This window comes from Mauremys mutica, chromosome 9 (assembly GCF_020497125.1).
Source record: "Mauremys mutica isolate MM-2020 ecotype Southern chromosome 9, ASM2049712v1, whole genome shotgun sequence".
Taxonomy (NCBI): domain Eukaryota; kingdom Metazoa; phylum Chordata; order Testudines; family Geoemydidae; genus Mauremys; species Mauremys mutica.
The window spans coordinates 70793460-70809974 of record NC_059080.1 but is presented as its reverse complement, the minus strand read 5'-3'; the positions used below and the strand labels follow the sequence as shown (position 1 = coordinate 70809974).

The window sequence follows — 16515 nt, the reverse complement described above, 5'->3', positions numbered from 1 at the left end:
GTTGTTAATTGCATAGGACAGTCACCTTTCCCAGGGTACAGACACGGGGGCAGGATCAGCAGCGGGTCACACACACAGTGCAGTCAGTAGGCACCATGGTCGGTATGGGAGGTGGTTTCCAGGTTCTGTGTGGGCGGGGGGGATGTGACTTTGTAGCGGGGGAGGGCGGTTACAGATCTTATACAGCGGTCCTTGTCTTGGACCGCTGAGTCACGCAGCAAAGGAATCTGTATCCGTACTCCTCCGCCACAAGGTCACATATCCCCCCCGCACACAGAATTCGAAAAAGAGGGATGGCAGGCTCCGTTGAAAGAAGCATTCCGGCACTGCGGACCGCTCTAGGAGCAGGAGCCTGTCATTCGTTGAGTTTAGAGGCGGTCTTTACATCACCGCACACCCTACCCAGCACAGTCTGCCTCCCAGTTTCAACCCTTTAATGCAAAGTCATGAATAAAGAAACCTTTCTTCAGTAACAATGGGACATGTATTTTATGTTTACACGTGTGTTGGAAGTGGGGGAAACGGGGTGAACGGGGTATGTAACCGAAGAGGAGAGTCAACAGTCAGTGGGTAAAGAAACAGGGGCAGGTTCAGCTTCTCTGTAAAGAAACTGAACAGTCACAGGTCACGCTGCTCGCTGGTATTTTAAGAGTTCCTTGTCGCTGTCCCAGGCGCCTGTATAGGGCTTTCATGAGCAAGTGCATTAGCGGGCAGGCTGGGTCCCCGAGGATGACTTTAGGAATCTGCTCATCTACAACAGTTATTTCGTGGTCCGGGAAGAAACTACCTTCCTGCAGGCGTCTGAGCAGCCCACAGTTCCTGAAAACACACGCATCATGAACCTTGCCCGGCCACCCGACGTTGATGTTTGCAAAACGTCCCCTATGGTCCCCCAGTGCTTGCAGCACCATTGAAAAGTAGCCCGATTTCTCATCAGCTGACTGTGGAAGAGGTGGACGATAAAGTGCGAGGAGGAGAAAACGGCGATGATCGCAGCGGGCTCCATGCTTGCAGTGCTGTGGCGTCCGCACTGTCACTGACCAGAAAAGTGCACGAACAGATTGCCCACAGGCGCTTTCAAGGAGGGAGGGAGGGAGGTTGTGATTGACGGTTCAATGACGACACTTACCCAAAACCACCCTCGACACATTTCTCCCCCCAGCAGGCATTGGGGGCTCTACCCAGCATTCCAATGGGCAGCGGGGACTGCGGGAACTGTGGGATAGCTTCCCACAGTGCACCGCTTCCAAAGTCGACGCTGGCCCCGTGAATGTGGACTCAGAAATTCGAATTAGTGTATTTAGTATGGATACACAAATTCGACTTCATAAGGTCGAATCCACAAATTCGAACTAAGTTGATTCGAAATAGTCTTGTAGTGTAGACAAGGCCTCAGCTACTGAGAACAAAGACGCAGCCATAGGTGCCAACTTCTGCTCTCACTGGTGGGTGCTTGACCCCACCCTCTGCCCCCGGCCCTGCCCCTATTCCAATTCCTTCCCCAAATCCCCACCCCAACCTGCCTCTTCCCCGAGCGCGCCATGTTCCTGGTCCTCCCTGTCCCTCGCAGCATGCTGCCAAACAGCTGTGTGGAGCCAGGTGGGAAGCGCTGGGAGGCAGGCGGAGGAGTGGGGATGCAGTGCGCTCAGGTTGCCAGTGGGTGCAGAGCAATCACTAATTTTTCCCCAGGGGTGCTCCAGCCCCAGAGTCAGTGCTTATGGAAGCAGCATGCTTAATGGATAGAGTACTAGTCATAGATGCAGGAACCTAAGGTTCTAGTCCTAGCTTTGCCACCTAGCAGTTGTGCAGGTCACTGGACCTTTCTCTGGCTGTTTCCCTTCCTATCCTTTATCTGTCCTGTCTGTTCAGACTGTGAGCTCTCTAGGAGAAGGCCAGTCTAAGGCCTGGTCTACACTAGGACTTTAATTCGAATTTAGCAGCGTTAATTCGAATTAACCGCGCACCCGTCCACACCAGGAAGCCATTTAATTCGACCTAGAGGGCTCTTTAGTTCGAATTCGGTACTCCACCCCGATGAGGGGAGTAGCGCTAAATTCGACATGGCTATGTCGAATTAGGCTAGGTGTGGATGCAAATCGAACTTAGTAGCTCCGGGAGCTATCCCACACTGCACCACTCTGTTGACGCACTGGACAGCAGTCCGAGCTTGGATGCTCTGACCAGCCACACAGGAAAAGTCCCGGGAAAATTTGAATTCCTTTTCCTGTCTGGACAGTTAGCATCTCATTTCGTGGTTGGACATCGGGGCGAGCTCAGCAGCACCGGCAGCAATGCAGAGCTCTCCAGCAGAGGAGTTCATGTAATCTCTGAATAGAAAGAGGGACCCAGCATAGACTGACCGGGAAGTCTTGGATCTGATCGGTGTGTGGGGCGAGGAGTCTGTGCTTTCGGAGCTGCGCTCCAAAAAACGGAATGCAAAGACCTACGAGAAGGTCTCCAAAGCCATGAGAGACAGAGGATACAGCCGGGATGCAACGCAGCGCCGCGTGAAAATCAAGGACCCCAGACAAGGCTACCAAAAAATCAAAGCGGCAAACGGACGCTACGGAGCCTGCCACCACTGCCCCACCAGTGACCATGGACTCTGACGATGGGACAGTGTCGACAGCCAGTTCCTCGGCGATGTTCGCGGACGGGGAAGATGAGGAAGGGTTTGTGGAGGACGAGGCAGGCGACAGCGCTTACAACGCTGGTTTCCCCGACAGCCAGGATCTATTCATCACCGTCACGGAGATCCCCTACCAACCCTCCCCGGCCATTAACCCGGATCCTGAATCAGGGGAAGGAGCAGTCGGTAAGTGCTTTAACCATGTAAACTTTTATTCTTAATATAACAGGAATCTGAAGTATGTGAAAAGGCGGTCTCTCTATATATGGGGATAGAACAGAAATCCTCCTGGGAGATCTCCACGAAGCTCTACTGGAGGTAATCGAAAAGCCTCCGCAGGAGGTTCCTGGGGAGAGCTGCCTTATTGGGTGCTCCGTGGTAGCACACTTTTCCGCGCGAGGCTTTCATGAGGTACTCAGGGAGCATTGCCTCCCCGAGCACGGCTGCATAGGGCCCTGGTTTGCGCTGGCTTTCACGCAGCATGCGCTCTCTGTCTCCTTCAGTGACCGTCCTCAGGGTGATCTCGCTCGGAGACTCCTGCATCTAATGAGGGGAATTACTGTAATGTTACGCCTGGTCCAAAGTATTTTTAAAAAATCTCCGGACAGACGGCATAGCAGAGACTCAGCACGCTGCTGCGTGACGAGCGTAACGGAAAGCCAAAGAATCAAATGGACGCTCATGGAGGGAGGGGGGACTGAGGACGCAAGGTATCCCACAGTTCCTGCTGTCTCTGAAAAGCATTTGCATTCTTGGCTGAGCTCCAAATGCTTCTAGGGACAAAAACAGTGTCCGCGGTGGGTCAGGGCATAGCTCGGCAATTTACGCACCCCCCCCCCCCAGAAGTGAAAGGGAAAACAATCCTCTCTTGACTCTTTTACATGTCACCATATCTTTACTGAATGCTGCAGATAGATGCGATGCTGCAGCACTCAACACCAATATCCTTGCTCCCCCCCCCCGCCATGGGTGGCTGACGGTACAATATGACTGATATCCATCGTCATCATCAGCCTATTGGCACATGGGGCAGTGCAAAAGGACTGGTAACCATGCCGACTAGCATCTGTCAGGTCCCCCAATGTCAGGTGCACCTAATTTTTCATGGTGGATGGTGCAGTATGGTTGATAACCGTCTTCATCATAGCAACAGGGGGCTGAGCTTCATCAGCCCCCACCCTTCATGTGTAAAGAAGAGATTCAATTGCCCCTGGACTAGCAGCAGGATGCTGGGCTCCTCTCCTCCACACTCCTTAATGTCCTATCTGGACTATCATAGCAACTGGAGGCTGCCTTCCACTCATTTCTCACTAACAAGTCACTGTGTCTTATTCCTGCATTCTTTATTACTTCATCACACAAGTGGGGGGACAATGCTATGGTAGCCCAGGAAGGCTGGGGGAAGAATGGAATGAACAGGTGGGGTTGTTGCAGGAGCACCCCCTGTGAATAGCGTACAGCTCATAATCTATGCAGGATCAGACACAGAGCAGCTGTGCTCTCTGGTTCTCTGATACAGTGGTTCTCTAGTACACTTGCCCATATTCTAGGCAGGACTGATTCTATTTTTAGATACCAAAAAGGAGGGATTGACTCAGGGAGTCATTCCCAATTTTGGCTTTTGCGCCCCTGGCTAAGAGCAGCCAGGGGCACTTATGACAGCAGCAAATGGTGCAGTGCAAAAGGACTGGTAACCATGACCATCTTATTACCAATTTATGGTATGGTAGATGGTACAGTATGGCTGGTAACCATCTCTGCTGTCATGCAAAAGCAAAAGCATGCTGCTATGTAGCGCTGCTGGACCGCCTCTGTCAGCGGCATCTGGTACACATACGGTGACAGGCACAAAAGGCAAAACAGGATCCATGGTTTCCACTCTGTGGCGTCTGCCAGGGCAATCCAGGGAAAACGGGCTTGAAATGATTGTCTGCTGTAGCTTTCCCGGAGGAAGGGATGACTGACGACATTTACCCAGAACCACCCGCGAAAATGGTTTTTGCCCCATCAGGCACTGGGATCTCAACCCAGAATTCACAGAGACAGACTAGACTGTGTTCATTGTTCGCAAAAATGTATCTTTGCAAGGAATTCACTCTCTTTTTCCCATCACACAGCTTTGACTGTCTCCAGACCTTCCACAGCATCCCCCTCACAGAGGCTGGCAAAGATTAGGCGGCGAAAGAAAAAGACACGGGACGAGATGTTCGCTGAACTTATGGGGTGCTCCCGAGACGAGACGGACCAGCAGAGCCAGTGGAGGGAGACCCTCTCTCTGTACCAGCGCTCACACAGCGAACGGGAGGAGAGGTGGCGTGAGGAAGACAAGCAGGCGACTCAAACGCTGCTTGGACTAATGAGGGAGCAAACGGACATGCTCCAGCGCCTTGTGCATGTTCTGCAGGACCTCAGGCAGGAGGACAGAGCCCCTCTGCAGTGTATCTGCAACCGCCCTCCCCCGCCACAAAGTCCTGTCCCCCCCTCACCCAAAATAACCAGAAGGAGGGGCGCCAGAGACCGTGAAAACTGTCACTGCACCCCAGCAGAGTGCTCAAGTACCCAAAAGCTCTCATACCCTAAATTCTGAGAAGTCCTTTCCTTCCTGCCTCACCCAAGCCCCCATCCCAGTTTCATCCCCTAACTGTCTAGTTGATAATAAAAAATACTTTTCTGTTAATTACTGTTTCCGTCATGTTCTTTTAGAGGAGACTGTGTTTGAAGGGGGGGAAGGGGGTTGGTAATTGGACAGGACAATCACCTTTACCAGGGTACAGACATGGGGGCAGGATCAGCAGCAGGTCACACACACACTGCAGTCAGTAGGCACCCTGGTCGGTATGGGAGGTGGTTTGCAGGTTCTGTGTGGGTGGGGGGGTACGTGACTTTGTAGCGGGGGAGGGGGGTTACAGATCTCATGCAACGGTCCCTGTCCTGGACCACAGAGCCACGCAGCAGAGGAATCTGTATCCGTCCTCCCCCGCCAAAAGGCCACATAGCCCCCGCACACAGAGTCCCAAAAAGGAGGGATGGCAGGCTCTGTTGAAACATCCAGTCCGGCACTGCAGACCGCTCTGGGAGCAGGAGCCTGTCATTCCTCGAGTTTACAGGCGGTCTTTACATCACTGCACACCCTACCCAGCACAGTCCGTATCCCAGTTTCAACCCTGTAACGCAAAGTCATCAATAAAGAAACCTTTGTAAAGTTACAGTGGAACATGTATTTTATTTTTAAACGTGTGTTGGAAGTTGGGGAAGCGGGGTGGGTGGGGTATGTAACTGCAGATGCTAGTCAACAGTAACTTGGTAAAGAAACAGGGGCAGGTTCAGCTTCTCTGTAAAGAAACTGAACAGTCACAGGTCACGCTGCTCGCTGGTACTTGAAGAGTTCCTTGTTGCTGTGCAAGGCGCCTGCACAGAGCTTCACGAGCCAGGGCATTAGCGGGTAGGCTGGGTCCCCGACGATCACTATAGGCATCTGCACATCCCCAAGACTTATTTTGTGGTCCGGGAAGAAACTACCTTCCTGCAGGCGTCTAAACAGACCAGAGTTCCTGAAAACACGCACATCATGAACTTTGCCTGGCCACCCGACGTTGATGTTGGTAAAACGTCCCCCATGGTCCACCAGTGCTCGCAGCACCATTGAAAAGTAGCCCTATTTCTCAGCAGCTGACTGTGGAAGAGGTGGACGATAAGGTGCGAGGAGTTGACAACGGCCATAACTGCAGCAGGATCCGTGCTCAAAGTGCTGTGGCGCCCGCGCTGTCACTGAGCAGAAAAGTGCACGAACAGATTGCCCGCAGGCGCTTTCAGGGAGGGAGGGAGGGAGGGAGGGAGGGCGTGATTGACGGTTCAATGATGACAGTTACCCAAAACCACCCTCCACACATTTTTCCCCCCAGCATGCACTGGGGGGAAATCCCAGAATTCCAATGGGCAGCGGAGAGTGCGGGAACTGTGGGATAGCTTCCCACAGTGCACCGCTTCCAAAGTCGACACTGGCCCCGTTACTGTGGACTCACACAGTCGAACTAGTGTATTTAGTGTGGATACACAACTTCGACTTCATAAGGTCGATTCCACAAATTCGAATTAAGTTGATTCGAAATAGTCTTGTAGTGTAGACATACCCTTACTGAGTGTATGTAGAGGGCTTAGAGCAATGGGGGCCTGATCATATTGCCACCATAATACAAATACCTATCAGAAATATCAACATAATATTTATTGGTAATATAACAAAGTTAAGACTATATTGATATTAGTTAATATTACTACTGCTAATATAACAATAATTCAGTATTAATGTTACATAGCTTTTGATCAACATAATATTAGTTAATATTTTGATCAACATAATATTAGTTAATATTACTACTGCTAATATAACAATAATTCAGTATTAATGTTACATAGCTTTTGATCTTGCAATGTAAAATCAATGGGACATCACACATGTAGGGAACCTAGTAGCGTGCATTGCACGATTAGGGCCAAAGTAATGGTGCTGGCTGATAGCAGCCCACTCTTTAGCCAGATTTAGCTACCAACTTTGGCAGCACATTCATATACTTTTGCCAATTTTCTTAGTTAAAATCATTACTTAAAATTATTATCTCAGATGTCTTAATTTCTCCATGGTGCAGACCTCATACTTCCTTATATACCAGAAAGAGCCCCTACAAAGTTGAAATTTGATTAAAAACAACTGAGTGCTCTATGATGACCAATAATGAAAAGGTCAAATTTCAGACTGTATCCAGTAGTCCTTAGAAAATGAATTTCAAAATTATAGTGAACTAAAGATGGAAATTAATTTTTGTCAGTGATCCATATACAAGCATCTGTTTATTATTAGACAATACATAACTAATATTAGTATAACATTGATAATATTAATATTTTTATTAGTGGGGATCTTTAAATTTGCTCTTATTGTCTTTTTTCCTCAGTAGGATACTACATATTCAATTCAAATCCCTACTGTTTTCTATCACTTGTACATGTCAATCCAGAACCAGCCCCCTCTCAATACTGATTTGTGTGGGCTGTTGTGATGCAACCTCATGCCTTGCTGATGTTGGGTCTTAATAGTTTTGCAGTACAGTATTACCCCAGTACTTGAGGATACACCACAGCATAAAGGTGTAAACATTGCACTGTTACACTATAATGATTTTGTCTCTGTCAGAGTCTACCCTCACTTGAAACTGGGCGGTTTCAAAGTGAGGACCCGCATGTCTTTCCCCCACCCCAAAATCCTAGGGTAGGTCTCCCCTTCGGCTGCCACCACCCGGTCAATTCCGTGGGCCGGGACACCCCTGTTTCCCCCCTTGGGAACACAGATCAATTCACAGAGGAGGAACCTCCCCCCTCTTCCCTCTCTCCAGCCTGCTCCGGAGACAGAGATGCCTGGATTCAAACGCCTTGAATCTCTACACACAGGGAAGCAGCCCACTTCCCCCTCCCCTTCCCCTGAATTTCCCCAAGGGAAGGAATTAACCAAGTCCAAAGAAAAGAAAAGAATTTATTAAGAGAACAAAAGAAAATACAGAATCTCTATGAATCCAAGCTGGGCACTCATAGGGTATAACCTTGCTAAGTTCTGGAGAGAATCCTCTCTCTTTCTCAGTACAACCAGTACAAGCAGAATTAAGAATAATCAATAACAAACACACAGAATTGCAAACATAGGATTATTAGATAAGGACACAAAGTATCTTTCTAATACTCACTATCTTGACTAGAAGAAATTAGTTCAGAAAGGTGGAACTTGTAGGGACTTGATTAACTCGTCTGGTCTCTTGAACCCCAAACGGCCAAAGACAAAGACCCCCCCAAACAGAGAGAAAAAGTTCCCTCCTAGGAGTTTCAAAATCTCTTCCCTGATTGGTCCTCCGGTCAGGTGCCCACCAGTACTATGCTTTAACCCTTTACTAACTATTCATGACAGTCTCAAAAGTAGAACACTCATACAGAAACCATTTACCTGTACCCTGACCTAATTGCTACAACCATTGTCATACTAACAAGTACTGTATAGAAATCCAGTTGAAGCCAGAAGGGCTGCTCATGTACAACATTTTCAGCATCTTCTCATAACTTCATGTTATGATGACTTGATGTAAGGTTGTATTGAGGAGACGTGAATATCTAACATCATCAACATTGAGATGGGTGGAATCTGGCTCCGGGTGAACATATAGAATTCTGGATCTCAGCAGAACCCCTGCTATGGCACAGGTCCAGTCACTTAGTTCACACTTTGTGTTTTATCTATTAACTGATACACATTACAAAGGAGTTTCTGTTCAAATTATATTTCTTCCTGTTTTAAGCATTTCTATAGCATTCATGACCATAGTATCAAAGCACAAAATTAAAGATGGCCACCAAATGTGACTACTAGTGCATTTACTCTCTAACCTTAAAACCCAGTTTATTCAGGGGTACACAAAACATTAGCGAGACATCATTTTATTATATTGGTTTTAGTATTACCCCTGTAAGGGGCAGATTATGCAACCATTACTGAGGTTAGCAATTACTTACTCACAGCACAGGCTGCAGCTGCTCAAGGCCAGCTGTTTTCTTGTGGTCTGAGTAACTCTAGGTTTGCCTGAAAACCTTATTGCAGCATGTGACTGTAATAGCTAAAATTCTAAACTAATAAATACAAAAGCATCAACAGCTACTTATGAACTAAAATTGTGATTTGGTTAATGGCCACAGCTACAGCTATAGATGTCAGAGTGGGAAAAATGCCATAAACAAGCACTGACAATTACATTGTTCCAAGATCTGGCACTTGCTGGATTCAGTCCTGCACATGTGCCAAAAGCATTGAGACAGAGGCAGTTACAGGTATCAAATCTGATCTCTCACTAGACAGACAGGGCTAGAAATAAAGGTTTTATATTATTGAAAAGCTGGAAATTTCAGCTTTCTAGATGTAAAAAGCATTTCTGTCTTACTCTGATAGGACACTAGACTTTCAAATCACATAATTTTTACTACCATCTTGATCATCTTCCTACTTTCATTTCCAACTTGATTTTAGCAGCTGCTATCTTGAGACATGCTACATCTAGAAACCAGTTGTAACTGTTACATTGTATATTGCCTTAGGGCTCCATCCCACTGCCAATGCAAGACTCCCATTGATTTCAACAGAAGCTGGATTGAGCCCTTAATCTTTAACTCTAGCAGTCATGAGGATATTAGGTTTTGAGGCCCAGATCCACAAAGATATTTAGGTTCCTAACTTCCATTGAAAGTTAGGAGCCTAAATACCTTTGCGGATCTGGGCCTGAAAGACTGTTGCAAAAGGGGCTTACAGTAGTTTTTGGCCCAGCTCTAATGCTTTCAGAACCAATAAACTTTTCCAACCACTCGTTCTGGATTAGTTTTGAAAAAACTAAAAATCAGTCTCGTTTAAACTACTGGAAAAATAGGCACTCTAACAATTGACTGGAAGTTACTGTAAAATTTAAATACTCATTGGTACCACTGCTTAAAGTGTGCGAAATACAGCAATCTTTGAGCATTTGGCCCTCTATTTGATTATGAAGTTATGTAGTACTGGAGCTAACATTTTAAAACTATAACAGAGTAAAACCAATGCCATTCTGTTTTTCAAACAGACTGTGCAAATTCATGTTGACTTTACAAAAAGCCAGTATTTTTTTTATTAACTAGAAATCAGGAAATAGAGTAAATATACAAATAACACGTGGATGATTCTTTAATTCCTGCGTACTCCTCTCACACAGCCAGTAAAAAGTATGCTGTTTCTTTTAACAGCTTTCTTTATTTGCAAAATGCATAAAGATTTTCAATCAAAATGGAGAAGGCAACAATCTTGTCAAAAATGAATTTAAAATGAACATATGATAGCGTCTGATAGGTTTTAAATTAAGGTATGTCTACACTGGCAAGTTTCTGCGCCACAAGTTATACCACTTTTATTAAAATGCTGGAATTAAATCGTTGTTGCATATCCACACTGTGCTCCTTGTGATGCTGGAGCACATCCACATTAGCAGCTCTTGCAACGGCAAAGACAGCAGTACATTGTGGTAGCTATCCCACTGTGCAACCAGCCGCAGGGTGCTTTGGGAAGGGTTTGCAATGCCTCATGGGGCAAGCACAGTGTCACATGATGCAGGTTTCTCAATCCCATTGTTCCATGGGCATCCTACTACATTGTCAGCTGCTTTTCAGCTGAAGAGTGGGAGAGGGGAGAGTGTGTGTGTGTTTATGGAAGGGGGTGAGAGAGACTGTGTGTTTTGGGGGACAGAGAATGTGTCAGAATGCCATCTTGTAAGTTCAGACAGCGTCAAGAAGCAACTAGTACTGAGGCAAGGGGAAACCCCAATATCAGCTTCTGCCTCCCTGCATGCGCGCGCTCTCACCCCCCGCCCTCCACGACACACTCCTACCTCTCTACCTGCCTCTGTGTTAAACAGAATAAGCATTCCACATTAATGGTTTGCTTTGTGTCCCGGAGCAGATCAGCGCAGCACACTTCTGTCAGAAACAACAGTGCTTTGAAAGGGGAAGGGCACGTCTCCAGGGCAGCCAAGTTCAAAACAATGAGCAGAGTGGTCACTTGAAGCATTATGGGACAGCTCTGGGGGCCAATTACAGTGCAGAAAGCAATCAAGTGTCTACACTGGCAATAGAGTGCTGGAGCCTCTGTGCAAATAGCCTTACAACTCTCCTCCAGGTGGTTTTTTTGCAGCGCTGCAACTGAGGAGTGTCTGCGCACAAAGTGGCTTGGCAGTGTGTACACATCTGCTGTTTGAGCATAAAAAGCTGCTTTACTGCACAGAAACTTGCCCATGTAGACAAGCCCTGGGTTCAGGGCTGGTGCAACCCATTAGGCGACCTAGGTGGTTGCCTAGGGCACTCACATTTGGGGGGCGGCGACCGCAGCAGCCAGATCTTTGGCCGCCCCGGTCGTCGTCGGTATTTCGGGGGCGGGACCTTCCGCCGCCTAGGGCGCCAAAAAAGCTGGTGGCGTGCCTGCCTGGGTTAAGTACATTTAAATGCTTTCCTGCTAAATATGTATCTCTTAGGAATTCTGAATGTTCACATGAGGCTCCAGTTATATCTTATATTCTGAAAGCTTCTGCTGAAGGATGTACAATAGATATTAGAGCTGGATGGAAAACTAGGAGAGAGAAAAATTGCAAGCATTTTTGCAAATTTTACTGCTTTTTGTTGAAATATAACTTAGACATTTCTACAGACAGCTAGTGTAGTTCTTAATGTTGTGCCAAATTCTGCTCTCACTTATCTGTCTTTAATCCTGTGCAACCTTAATGAAATCAATTACACTGCACAGGGTGTAAGCCACGGCAGAATTTGGCCCATTCCCTTAAGTGACACTCAAATATCAGTATACAGCAGTTTTCATTAAGCAAGGGTTACTCTACAAGGGATCTGTGACCCCCAAGAGTCCAAAGGGTAGGTGCTGAGAACGCTGGTGTAGTCAATTAAATAACAAGCCCAAATATTTGTAACTCAGCTTGCTAAAGGTAACATAATATTTTATTGCCCAGTATAAGAAGGGTCGTGTGTGTGTGTGTGTGTGTGTGTGTGTAACAGCTGGAAAAAATATCATTCCAGGAAAAATATTATCTTCTACATCCACATGAAGAGTAAATCTTGCCCACAAAAAAAATCAAGGGGTAATTGTGCAGCGTGAAGAAGCTCATTCAAGACAAATCATTACATGCTTTTTCATTAGTTTTCAGTCAAAAAAGACACAATTGCTCCAATGTGCAGAATAACTGGAACCTGCTATTCTCAAATCTTCACTGACTGGGAAAGTAACTGACCCCTGTTAGTCATTGATCTAATTTTATAAATCCTTCAGGGAAATATTTAAAAAGAAACTGGGGGATGGGAACAATTTTAGCTACAGTGATTTCCATAGTCAATGAAAGGTCCAATGTTTAAATGAAAGACTGCATAAATCCAATAGATACAGTGAGGGTTTGGCTTGAATTTATGGCATAAATTAAATGACATGAAACTATCAAACACTGTAAAGCACTGAGACATCAAACCAACTATAAAAAACAGCCTCAAGTTAGGAAATATTAGGTTGGTTGCATTTCCTGAGGGCACTGAGACAGGCAGGGTTTGAAGTATTCTTACTGTAATGGATTATACTGGTGGATGGCAGGTAAGGCTTGTTTATGTTTCTCTGTTGGTGAGATACATAGTAAGCAGACTGTGCATGTACAATAGTGGAAATGGTTTCAGAGGACTCTGCTTTGTAGGACTTTCTCTCTCTTTTTACTGTGAACATTGCTTTATTCTCCCTTCCAGATGTCTGACATGAAGTAACAAAACTTCCATTGACTTCAACGGAAGCAGGATTTCACCCTGTTCTAAAAGCAACCAGCACTATATTTATTTGAAATATCAGATATCATAGGTGTCACCTTTTTGTGATTTACCCTTTTTACTTTGTTGTCCCAAGATGAAAGTTGTGATTTTAAAAAGGGAGTTCTGCTCAAAAACTGGTAGAATGATATAGCCCCATTTATGGTTTTTAATCAGAAGACAAGCTATTTTTAGATGATATTTTTATTTTATGTATACACATTGGCAAGAAGGGAAAGAAATAAGTTTAATGAACTTTTCCCTGTACAGTCAGAGTTACTTATTTGGTTGCATTTAGTGAAAAGATTTCTTTCCCCTAGTCTTTTTGATTATTTGCTCATTATTTCTGATTGCCCGTAGTGCCACTTGAATTCTTTTAATACAATATATTAACACTTTGCACTTCTTTAGCACTTTTCCCCAAGGCTCTCAAAGCACTTTACAGACATTAGCTAGCTCAGGGGTCGGCAACCTTTCAGAAGTGGGGTGCCGAGTCTTCATTTATTCACTCTAATTTAAGGTTTCGCATGCCAGCAATACATTTTAACATTTTAGAAGATCTCTTTCTATAAGTCTATAATATATGTATGTAAAGTAAATAAGGGTTTTAAAATGTTTAAGAAGCTTCATTTAAAATTAAATTAAAATGCGGAGCCCTCCAGACAGCTGGCCAGGACCAGGGCAGTGTGAGAGCCACTGAAAAATCAGCTCGCGTGCCGTGTTCGGCACCCGTGCCATAGGTTACCTACCCCTGAGCTAGCTAATATTCACACTGCTGAATGATAGGAAAGTGAGGCATAAAGATATTTTTAAGGCCAACATTTTCAAAAAATGGCATTTGATTGTGGGTGCCCAATTTGAAACCTGCTGGGTTTGATTTTCAGAGGTGCTGGACACTTTCATCTCCAGTTGCAGTCAATGGGAGCTGGGAGTGCTTGTCACTTATGAAGAGTCTGAAGCTGCCCAAAATATTTTAGACAACGTGACTTGTCCAAGGCCACACAGTGAGTGGCAGAGTCCAGAACTGTGAACAAAACCCTGATCACCTGACTGTCGCATGCTCTAACTGCTAGACTACATTCACCATCTCTTACTGCTGAGTTTAAAACTTTGTAATAAGCCAGGTAATATACATGTTACACTGTATATCATACCCTACTGTGCAGAGTTAAGTGGTCTTAACTCTGATGGACTTAAGGTCTGGATTTTACGATTATGCTCTCAGAGAGGGACTCAGAAACTGATATAATGCCTTCATGTGCACCTGGTGATGCTGAGTTTATCCTCACCCTAATAGTGAATAGTTTTCAAAAGAAATGGTGGGTATTTTCCTGTATTTACAGCAGAATTTAGGACTCAGAGAAAAAAAACCATGATGTGTGATTGTCACATTTGAAGACATAAGCAGATTTGAAGGAAAGACTTTTACACCTCACAATGCCCTCTTATCAGCAGCAAGTGTCTGCTGAGAGTATTTTATAAAAAGTGTAATATTTTGAATTGTGTTTTGCAAACAGAGATACTGTAATCTATTTAAGGAAACAAAAATCTTTAATATTCATTCAATTAATGTAAATGCTGTGTTTAAATTAGCTTAAATCCAATGACCCTGGCATGTTACATATGGGGAAAACTGTTTCTAGTTATATTAACAGAGAAAATTCAAGTATTAAAACAAACATACCGGAAATATTTTAACAAATAAATATAAAATATTTTATTTGCAAAAAAAATACCTCAATGAGGAATCTTTCTTACTTCAACTGACTTAAATCTAGACCCTTCAGCTGACTTCTAGACCCTACATTTAAAATGATGCATTTATTAAACTTGTCAAATTAATTATGCTTTATCTATAAAATTTAATAATTGAACTGGAATTGTGTGCAAGTATTAAAAGTTATTAACTTTTTAAATGTCAACATTACAATTTTAAATAGTGCTGCATGTGCAATATCATAAATACCAAAATATTCAGAGCTACAGTTTATATAAATTAAATGAGTAAATAAAAGTGCTTATCAAGTACTTAAATCCATTTGCAGTTTAATTCACTGGTGTAAATTAGTGCTCAGCTAATACCATTTGAATATCACTCATAACAAATGTTTTATTTTAAGATACTTTCACCTGACTAGATGGAATAGGTTTTATTTCTGCAGATGTTCATGACAAATATTTAATGTTTCAAATACTTTATAAAAGGTGTAGATTTTATGGTTTTTTTGCAGTGCATTTTTAAAAATAGACTTATAACTGAAGATTTGCGTTCACTCTGGAATGCCATGGAAGCTCTTAAGTCACAGACTTAACTCTACGGTCCACCTAAATCCCAGGTGCTTTTTTACTCACCCAGAGAAGTTGGTTCAGTAAAAGATATCACATCATCATCTACCTTGCCTCACAGTTCAGAAGAGGAAGATCTGTAGTACTGCCATTACAACAGCCTTCTCCAAAAAAGTGCTTTGCAATTTGTTTAGAAAGAAGAAAATCAAAATGCTGCACTATCTCACCATAGTGCTGCACTAGCATTTTAGAGCTCATTGTCCAGAAACAGTTTGGCTTTAATAAATGCACATTCTGGAGAGTTAGGCTATTCTTTGAAATAAAAGCAAAGTTTGATGCTCTGTCAAGAATTTCTGTCTCTCTTCATGCAGACCTGACAGCGGCTGATGATGTTTTCCAATTCCCCTGCTTTAAAAATCTGTGGTAAAGGCTTCCTAAAAGAAAGAGAACAACACATTTACTTTTCTTTTTAAAATAGGAGTGAGGTGGTGGGAGTTTTCTATATTTGCACTCTTGTCTCTGTCCCCACAACCTCAGCTCTCACATAGCTCTTAGCCAGCCTCACCAGAGCAAGTGTCACAAGGGCTCCCTACATAAGCACTGATTTTGAGCCAGAGTAAGTGAGGTAAAGTACCACAATCCCATCATTGTTACCTAGACTGTTAGGGTCTAATCCAAATACCAGGTCTTTATATTGGGTTTTGGATCAAGGCTTTAGAGTCTCCTATTTTAAAAATCTGTTCTCATCTCCTAAAGCAAGAGGTGAAAGGTGATGTCAATGTAACCCACACACCTCCTGGGTGTAGTGTTCTGTCCCATCTAGTGGCACTGAAGACCACTTAAAGAGAGAGAAAATGAGTCTGCTCTACAACCTTAGCTAATAGCCAGTTGGCTTTTAGCTCATGTGGTAGAGACTCATGCACTAAGCTCCAGAAGTCCAAGATTTGATCCCGACCGATGACGACCGGGGTCTGTCGGCGTTACATCGACATTGCAACTGACAAGACTGGGGTATGATCATTAGCTGCCTTGAAGAACAAAATGTGTGTTAGTATACAGTGAGCATATGGATATGTACAGCAACACACAATGCATGTGCCTAGGGTTGCCCCTGAATATGTACAAAATGACCACAAGGCATAAAGTATACACCAAGAAAAGATGGAGTGATTATAAAGGACACATTCTTGAAACATCAGTGC

At 44.4% G+C, this 16515-nt stretch overlaps 1 protein-coding gene across 3 annotated transcripts in view; it reads right to left on the bottom strand.

The window, feature by feature from the left end:
- Window positions 1-13668: 13668 nt before the first annotated feature.
- Window positions 13669-16515, bottom strand: part of COL4A3 (collagen type IV alpha 3 chain) — a 120228-nt gene continuing 117381 nt past the window's right edge. For 2 of the 3 annotated variants that reach the window (XM_045031181.1, XM_045031180.1), the window contains exon 52: window positions 13669-15747. In XM_045031181.1, the coding sequence (XP_044887116.1) occupies window positions 15657-15747 (91 nt within the window). In that variant the 3' untranslated portion in view covers window positions 13669-15656. The remainder of the gene's footprint in view (window positions 15748-16515) is intronic. The other variant, XM_045031182.1, reaches the window with a different exon arrangement.